Source organism: Sinocyclocheilus anshuiensis, unplaced genomic scaffold (assembly GCF_001515605.1).
Source record: "Sinocyclocheilus anshuiensis isolate Anshui unplaced genomic scaffold, SAMN03320099.WGS_v1.1 scaffold2083, whole genome shotgun sequence".
NCBI lineage: Eukaryota > Metazoa > Chordata > Actinopteri > Cypriniformes > Cyprinidae > Sinocyclocheilus > Sinocyclocheilus anshuiensis.
Window position 1 is genome coordinate 133,352 of NW_015536601.1, and position 10,099 is coordinate 143,450.

The window sequence follows — 10,099 nt, forward strand, 5'->3', positions numbered from 1 at the left end:
AGTAGAAGTTATGAATGGCCGGTAACTTAAAAATGTAGTAGCCAAATTGGCTGGTGAGTGAAAAAGTTAAATTCAATCCCTGTATATATATATATATGTATATATATATATATGAAGAGTTTATTTGCAAAAACCGATAAACGAGTGACGTGCTGACTTACCGATTAGCGATTGGTTCTTTCATTCAGAAGGCGGGGCTTCCTGCGATTGACTGGCCATATTGAGCGGTGCATTTTTTCCTATTCAAAACTATACGAGTGACACGTCTTGGGTATTCTGTAGTCTTTGATTCAGGTCAGGTGACAAGGCTACTTTCACTTTGAAAAGACGTGCTAGCTGAGAGGTGTTTCGTCAAAGCTGACTAAAAGTGATCGAGGATTTAGATTATATTATTGTCAGCAGTCTTAAAATTCATAAAAAATAGCTTTCATTATCTTTGTGCTAAATGTAAGTTCTTCTTTTTTTTCTTTTGATTTGAAAGTTAAATATATCCTGGCTATTTCTTTGTGAGCAACAACAACAACAAAAAAACTTTGGTTGTCATTCTTCATTTTGCTCTTGAGTTCCTTCAAGTTCACTTGCATGGATTTAGCTGAAAAACTCCTCTTTGATTTAGAGAGGGTCTCGTGTGCCAGCTCATCCCGACCGACCCGCTGCACGTCTCCAAGCGCACTGATAAACGCTTTTTGTCGACGCGTCGTTGCTTTCAACAGTGAGTCACTGCTGGGTAAAACATGGACTCTGTCCTGCCAGCAGCTGTTTTAATGTTCACTCTCTCAACAGCGAGGAGAAAAGAGACAAACCGAAAAACTGTGCCGCACTCAATGGTCGTGAACTCTATATAATTCATGCTCTTCGTAAAGTGCTTTGCTCTGCAGAGTTCTGTACATCAAACTTTGTCTTCCCGTGTGTGTCCTTACGCTTGGAACAAAAGTCAGGGAGAGCGATTGCTCTCTGTAGTAAAGAGATTCTCGCTTTTTCTCTGCCTCTCTATGCAAAATTCCTATGCATATCTAGTCTTTTTTTAGTTCACCCAAAAATGAAAGTCCTGTCATCATTTCCTCTTGTTCTGATCAAGCTTTGACTGGTCCAGAAGAACATCTTTCTCCATTGATGGCCATTCAGAAGTAGCCATGTATTATACACAATGGTATTTGAGTGTTATTGCAGAGGGAAGGATTTCCTGTGGAAAAATGACTAAAAGTATTTTCAAACCAGTAGTAATTTTTTTCACATAAACCAGTAGTATAGCTTCAGAGGACATGGAATATGGTGTCATGAGTCATATAGACTGCTCTTATGGTGCTTTTAAAATCTTTTTTTGGAGCTTGACAGCTCTTTTTATTGTATTGTCTCAATCTCTCCATTGAGAGTACTAGAAATGATGACACCGTTTTTCATTTTTAGGTGAACTTTTCCTTAAACATCGTCATCTGGAGTCTTTTGCTTTATTTATCAAGTTTGAATTAATCCTACTGGCACTTTTGTTTTAGAAAATGATTGTGATGAGTCAATCAAATGCATTATTGAAATGGCTGAGAACTGACTTTCAGATTGTGAGCTGTGAATAATTTATCAAAACAAGCTGTCATTCATCAAAAGAATGTGTTACGTAACTATGGAAACGGTGCATCGCCTTGGCTCTATATTAACGGTATAACAACATCCAGCATGATGAGAATAATCTATTAGAGAAAAGGATAACAGTGTCATTGAAAAAGAAAAACGGTAGCATTCCAGCTAAAGCTCAATGTAACAGTCTAATACCTGGGGATGGTGGGTGAATTTATCAGTCATAAATGTTTTCTACTGGCCATATTTCTTTGCTTTTCTAAATATTGTCCATATGACAGCAGGATAATTTAGCTTTTTTTTTTTTTTTTTGCAATTTTTTTAAAAAATTGTTCCTCATATTTTTGCTTCGGTGTCTTAATGCCAGACTCAAATAATTATCCATAATAAATCTTTATAAACAGACTTATAAAAGATTATTATGCTGTAATGAGTATTTTAGTTAAGCATATCAAAATAATCAGTTGCTAAAAAAAAAATCAAAACACACACACACACACACACACACACACACACTAAAATAAAATAAAATAATAAAAAAAGGAACAGAACATAAAAACTTGAGGCATAAAAACTAAAACAGAACAAAGCATAACAAGCAAAACAAAACGGAACAAAGAAAAAAAATCAAAGCATAAAAAAACTAAATGAAATAGAATGAAGCATAAAAAACAAAGAAAAAATAATAGTCATAAATAAAAAATAAAATAAAGTCATAAAAAATAACAAATCATAAAAACAAAACAGAACAAAGCATAAAATAAAATAAAAAACAGAACAAAACAAACAAAAAAAACAGAACAAAGCAAATAATACAGGAAAAAATAGGGGGAAAAAGTATAAAAATCAAAACAAAGCATAAAAATAAAATAAAAAATATACATTTCTAATTAATGAAACGTAAATTATACCTGTATATTGCCGTATGCAGTTCTGGAGAAATAAAATGACTCCTAGGTACATTTTTTACCTAATTTCCACACAAGTTAATTGTAACACATTGTTTTCTTTAACAGATGGTTGCATTTTTAATATGCTTTTATTCACACATATATAATTTTAATCATACACACCACTTGCATTGAGGGTCTGACGGTTATTTTTATGATTTAATAATGTATAATGTTTCAGTTCCTAAAAATGTTACCAGTCAAGTGGTGAGTAACAACATTTTATTTCTTTGTCAAAGCCAAGATTTATTCTCATGTGGTCCTTGTCCGAGTGTTCATTCTGGACCCTGTTAATTAGTCATTTAGCGAATGTTTTTCCAAAGTGATTTACATGATCAGTATCAAGGGTAAAGTATCATTCTCACCCCTTGTGGGATTTGAACCTGCAAAAAACAGAACAAAGCAAATAATACAGGAAAAAATAGGGGGAAAAAGTATAAAAATCAAAACAAAGCATAAAAATAAAATAAAAAATATACATTTCTAATTAATGAAACGTAAATTATACCTGTATATTGCCGTATGCAGTTCTGGAGAAATAAAATGACTCCTAGGTACATTTTTTACCTAATTTCCACACAAGTTAATTGTAACACATTGTTTTCTTTAACAGATGGTTGCATTTTTAATATGCTTTTATTCACACATATATAATTTTAATCATACACACCACTTGCATTGAGGGTCTGACGGTTATTTTTATGATTTAATAATGTATAATGTTTCAGTTCCTAAAAATGTTACCAGTCAAGTGGTGAGTAACAACATTTTATTTCTTTGTCAAAGCCAAGATTTATTCTCATGTGGTCCTTGTCCGAGTGTTCATTCTGGACCCTGTTAATTAGTCATTTAGCGAATGTTTTTCCAAAGTGATTTACATGATCAGTATCAAGGGTAAAGTATCATTCTCACCCCTTGTGGGATTTGAACCTGCAACCTGTTGGTCACCTGCCAAAATCTTTAAACGCTAGGCTGCACCAGCAAGAAGAAAATTCTGCCTTGGTTTGCACTACAGTTTCCTATAGTAATTAATCCCAAGGTGTCTTCCTCCAGGGAGTTTTGCAATGCCACTGCTGAAGTGAATCACTGCACCAATGGGGTTTGTGAAGACGCTTTTCTTTGTTTCTGCTTTAGAACAATATCCATTTGTGAAAAGTGCCATCCAAGTCAAATTTAATAAAAATTGACAGGGATGGCATGGTAAGAGGAAGTAGTTGTTGATAGTGAAGTGATCCTTTGGTGACGTACTGTGGCTTTGGAAGTGAATTGAAAGTGGCTCAGTTCATGCTGTGATTTCTCTCCTACACTGTTGGATCCTAATGAGATTTATGCTGTAGCCTGTCAAGCAAAACTAATTTGACTTACATAGACTTGATAATGGCTTTGTTAATTGGCTTGGCACAGTGGCATCAGGAGTCTTGTCTTTATTACTGATATGCCGAATAATTCAGCCACAGCATGAAGTGTCACCACAACACCTCATCATGTCATCAAGCTGTAATGCATTTTTTATTTCCTCAGAGTTTGAGAGAACTGCATGACCATAAACTGAGCCTCGTATTTTGGGAACTGCCTAAAGCGGTTTCTCAAATGGAAATGAGCTGCATACTGATTTTTTTTCTCAAAGCTGGCAGCTTTCATCCAAAGCCCGAAACATACTCTACGTAAGTCTGTGAACTTAAAATCTTCAAGCTCAATTCACCACAACACAAATGTGCGTTGCTCATTGCCACAAGGAGTGCTATTGTTTAGCACGAACTGACTTTAATCAGTTTTCTGAGCAACAAAATCAGGTTTACAAAAGAAGATCTAGATGCTGAATTTGATAAAGTTTGTGTACGTCTTTAGTCAAGAATTCATTTAAGAATTCAGACTGATATTAGCCAGTAAATGGGATATTTAAGCACAATAACGTAAGATTAATACTTTTAACTGTTATTATTTGATTTGCGTATCAGTCATACATCATTTTATTGTCAAAATGGGCAGTTCTTGACTAGAACAAGCTACAAAATGGACCAGACTTCATGCTGATAGTCAAAAATCTGGCACTGTGAGACTAAATGAACCAGTGAAACTAGAACTATTAAAAATCTTGTTTGGTAATTGAGTGAGTGAGTGGCGTGACCTGTGGCCAAGTATGGTGTCCCATACTCATAATTTGTGCTCTGCATTTAACCCATCCAAGGGCAAACACACAGCAGTGAGTAGTGAACAAACACACACACACACTGTGAACACACCCCCGGAGCAGTTGGGGTTCGGTGACTTGCTCAAGGGTCTCACCTCAATCGTTAAATTTAAATAGCTAAAACTAAAACTTAAAAATAGTGCTGTCAATCGATTAAATAAAAAAACTGAAATTAATCCCACCTAACTCTAAAGTTTTCAAATATACTTTTAAATTGCAATAATTTCACATTCAATCTTCAAATTAATGTAGAAAAAACATACAGTATATTTTTAATATTTGTTTAATGGCATCTTTTTTATGACTGAAGGCGAGTATCACTGATACCAATACTACTGATGTCTCTAAGAATTTTTTTTCCTAATATTTAACCATTGATTATAGCCATTCAGTATTACAGTATAAATGAGAGCTATCAATTTGAACATGTATTAGACTTTAAAAAACAACAACTTCTAATTTAAGTGAACTTAAAACAATCTTCCCATAAACCCATCAAAATAAATATAAAATATTTAGCTACCCGTGCCCATCAGCAAGTAGGAAATATACAGAAATTGAATAAAGTTATCAAACATTAAATTCTAAATTAAATATAGATGAATCCTTAAAGCTACAAAAGTTATTGATTTTCTCTTTTTTTTTCTTTTGTTCTTTGATGAACAGACATCACAGCAGCTGGTTATTAGGTTATTTTGGCTGCTTTAAGAGCTGCTGCTGCTGAACATGATGCGGATCTGACACACATTATATTTTCTCACTACTCTTTACCTTTTCTGACCCACTTCAGGTCTTAAAGTTTGTTAATGAGCTGACGAGCTGAATCGGGTGTGTTAGATGAGGGAGACAGTGCTGGGCTGCTCCAGGATAGTTTCTGAAAAACACTGTATTTCAGAGACATGTTCTTAAATGTGACTCATAACACATACTTACATACATGCACAGTTTTAAGGTAGAGTTAATTGCCTTTTTTGGTAACGTCTTGACTTACCTGACGATAAAAATAAGACATTGCATGTTTGTAGATTCTTTTGCACTTTAATGAAATAATATACAGCGTGCCGCTGCGTTTGTGCATGCAATTGAAAAGCACGTGCTACGAGCACAGTATAAAGAACATTTGTTTTTACTGACATATGGCCTGACGACATCTCATCTGACTGCAATTCACTGTTGTTCTACTGAAGCTCCTCGTCACCTGTAGCTATTCCGTGTTTGTTTGACTAGCGCAGGATGCTGAGGCGAAGTTGGAGTGCGCGTCTAAAAAGTCTCCCATTTGATGTGATCGTAAAGACGTTCTGTGTCTAAATAAATGCAATTCTTGTTGAGAAAAAAGAGACAGAAGCAGCAGTTGTGAGTGGGGTGGCCAACACTAGCTCCGCCCCTGCGTTAAATATTTTTAACGTGTTGAAAAACTGAAAACTGCATGCGTTAATTTTGACAGCACTATTTGCAAATAAATTAAAGTGGAAGAGAACTGTTAAAAAAAAATAATAATAAAAATGACTAAAGCACATAATATTACTAAATTTAAAATAAATACTTAAAATATATTTCAAAAACTAATTCAAAATATTAATAAAAACTACAATAATGTATAAAAACTCCTAAAACTCCTATGAAATATAAATGCAAATGCTTCTAGCAACACAAACTCAATTAAAAAAACAAAAAAAAAACAACACAATACAATACATCTATTTGCATTCTTGCGATTGCCACAAGGGGCGCTAATGAGCATCGGCAGACAACAACTACTTCTGATGTCAGTTTTCTGTTTTAGGTCAACTGTTGTCAGCTACATAGGGTTTGAAGAAAATCTTGTTGAAAAATGAGGCAAATTAAACATCTGAAGTCAACATGTGAAGGAAGCTCTATCGCCCCCTTGAGTATTGGAGTTTATTACAGCCACAATAATGATTAAGACTGAAATGGGGCAAAGTATTTGCATATATGGTTGCATATACTTGATTGCATAACATCATTTTGTCTGTTTCTGGTGGTAAAGTGACCTGTTCGGCTCTATCAGGAGAGCTTGTGTTCTCTTCAGTATTTCCCTCTGAAACCATGTCTCTGCTCACAGGACAAGGCCAAAATTGGTGGCTATTTTGAACTCCAGCAGGATGGCTAGCGATTATGTTGCCATATGAGAACAGGAGCAATTTTCTGTACGTGCTCACAGTGAAGCAGAGTCTGATGCTGTCTTTGTATTTCTGTTTGCATGTTTTCTGCAGATGGTGGTTGTATCGGATGATGTTCACGAGTACGCTGTCGCCCTAAAGGACACGGAAGAGAAGATCGCCCGATGCCCGAGCAGAGTAAGACTAACATATCAAAGTGTTATTCTCTATTTAAATTCATTATTATCATAAGTCATTCTTATTCTTTTAAGCACAAACATGCCACTTTTCTGTATAAATTAGGCTCTCTATTTAGTTAGTATTTATATGATTTATTTTTTTTCGTCAGAGGCTGGATATTTTAGAAGAGTTGCAGAAGAGCCAAAAAGTGTTTGCTGAAAAGCTGAACCACCTGAGTCGTAGGTTGGCCTGGATCAACGCCACCATCTACTCCAAGGTACTGCTGACGGCACTGGCCAAAAACATAGGGTGAACCAACTGTCTCACTAATTTTAAGCAGTGTCATTTTTGTATCTAGAGCAAGTGATATAATTCTACTTTGAAGAGCCCAGTGTGCTTTTCATTTGCGATGTGCCCATTAAACTCCAGACATTTAAAGGGATAGTTCACCCAAAAATGACAATCACTCCATGATTTACTCACTTTCAAGCCATCCTATATGACTTTCTTCTTTCAGATACAATCAGAGTTATATAAAAAAATGTCCTGGCTATTCCAATCTTTGTAATGGCTGTGAATGGGTGATTTTCAATAGTCCAGTAGAAGTCCAATAAACTGCGCCAATCCATCACAAAAAGTGCTCCACACGGCTCCTAGGGGTTAACAAAGGCCTTCTGAAGCGAATTGATGCATTTGTGTAAGAAAAATATCCATATTTAAAACTTTATCAACCATAATCTCTAGCTTCCGCTAACTGTCGTACGCGCGTTCATTCCGGCGGATGACGTAGGCGCAGCGTAAGCTCCGGTGAGAAGTGACGAACGCGGAAGTGCAGAGGAGAGAGCAAAACAAAACACCGGTCATGAATTAGAAATGCAAAATGAGGATTTGTATAGAAAAATGTCAGAGGATTTCGATATAAGCCAAGAGGAGACTGGTTTTCTTTGCTGTAAACAAAATATGGTTCTTGTGAAACTAGGATATTCTCACCAGATCTTATGCTACGCCTGCGTCCTATGTCATCCGCTGGAACGCTGCTCTCTCGTGAACGCGCGTATGACAGTCAGCGGAAGCTCGAGATTTATAAAGAGATACGGTTTATAAAGTTTTAAATATGGATATTTTTCTTACACAAATGCAACACTTCGCTTCAGGAGGCCTTTATTCACGGAGCCTTGTGGAGCACTTTTTATGATGGATAGGCACAATTTTTTGGGCTTCAAAATCTCAACACCCATTCACTGCCATTATAAAGCTTGGAGGAGCCAGGACATTTTTTAATACAACTCTGATTGTATTCCTCTGAAAGAAGAAAGTCATATACACTTAGGATGGCTTGAGGGTGAGTAAATCAGGGGGTAATTTACATTTTTGGGTGAACTATCCCTTTAAATTCAGCCTTTAAATGGCTTTTCAAAAGGGCATTTAGGAACAGGAAGTAGTATGTAAACTTGCCGTAAATGTCAATGCATTCATCACAGAACTTTCTGCATCTTTAAAATCAACTTAAAAGGGGTTTTATGGTAACCATTCGCTCTTTTATTAAGCTGCAAAATTGCATTAATATAAATCAATAAAATCAATCTATTTTAAAAGGGTCATATGATATTTATTTTATTTACAGAGCTGCAAAAATGGCAGACATATAAAACAATAATTATGTATGTATGTATGTATGTATGTATGTATTTATGTAGTAGGCTACAGAATTTGTATAAATATAAAAGAATAATATTTATTTATAAATATTTTTATATATATTTATTTGTTTATCGATTGATTTGTTGACTAGACTGAACAAATAGCGTTTTCCAGAAATATAAAATAATAATGATTAGTCATTATCATTTTGGTAATTTGATAATTCATCATTATCATTCTTTAAAGAGGTGATATTTATTTAGAAATATAAGAAATATAAAGAAATATAAAACAATAATTAAAACAATATCAGTTAATCAGTTTTAGTTATTTATGTATTTTATTTTATTTTTTTACTAATTTTTAAATATTGCAGAAATATGAAAAATAATAGATAATCAGCTTAAAGGGGTCATATTTATTCATTTTTCTGAAAAAAAAAAATCTGAAATATAAAATAATAATAAATGATTTGTAATTAATGATAATAATTAATTATTTTTCAGAAATTGTTAATGACTATTTAGTATTCAGCAACTTATAATAGATGTGCTTTACAGGCAAAGAGGTTAGCCGGTCATAACGGAGGTCATTTGCAAATAAAAGTCCCTAAAGATACAGAAGCAAAAGGTTTAATTCCAAGGTTCAGAGAGATGGAGCTTTAGTTGTGTAAAACTAAAATACGAAGTGCATTTCAAGGCATTGTTTGCAATTTCTGGATCTCAGCAAAAGTTCAGATGGAAGCATGGGTATATCCTGCTTTATTCTCATAATGTGTGTGAATGCAGGAGAAGATGCTGGACGTGTACTGGCTCCTGAAGGTGTGTATCCGTACCATCGAGCATTCGGACAGCACAGGCTCCCTGTTCGCATTCATGCCCGAATTCTACCTCAACGTGGCCATGAACAGCTACAGTGCCCTCAAAAACTACTTCAGCCCCTCCAACTGCATGGAAGAACTTCCAGGTCTCTCTCAATTATTACTGGTCACAGCAGCTTCTAGTGTTTGTGAACCTTAATCTTTCTAGAGCAGTAGTTTGTGTCAGACTCATGCTGTTGTGTAATGTTTGTCCCTCTCAGGTTATGAGGAAACACTCACTCAGCTCGCAGCCATTCTCGCCAAACACTTCGCTGATCCGCGCATCATTGGCACCGGTAAGACCACTATAACTCTTCATTTGCTTTGACTAATTCGTAAATATAATCCTGTCCATCTGTCTGTCCGGCGGTCTATTAGTTTGTCCATCCATCATCCAACCGTTTGTCCTTACAACAGTCTATTTTTCCATCTGTCTGTCCATCCATCCATCTGACAGTCTGTTTATTTTTCCATCATCCATCCATCTGACAGTCTGTTTATTTTTCCATCAATCCATCTGACAGTCTGTTTATTTTTCCATCCATCCATCCATCCATCCATCCATCCATCCATCCATCCATCCATC

The 10,099-nt window shown here is 35.3% G+C and overlaps 1 protein-coding gene across 1 annotated transcript in view; it reads left to right on the plus strand.

Annotated features, from left to right (window-relative positions):
* rnf123 (ring finger protein 123) overlaps nucleotides 1-10,099 on the plus strand; it is a 174,329-nt gene that overhangs the window by 48,030 nt on the left and 116,200 nt on the right. The window contains exons 25-28 of the mRNA XM_016506503.1: nucleotides 6,948-7,031; nucleotides 7,183-7,290; nucleotides 9,443-9,620; nucleotides 9,735-9,809. Coding sequence (XP_016361989.1) covers nucleotides 6,948-7,031; nucleotides 7,183-7,290; nucleotides 9,443-9,620; nucleotides 9,735-9,809 — 445 coding nt within the window. The remainder of the gene's footprint in view (nucleotides 1-6,947; nucleotides 7,032-7,182; nucleotides 7,291-9,442; nucleotides 9,621-9,734; nucleotides 9,810-10,099) is intronic.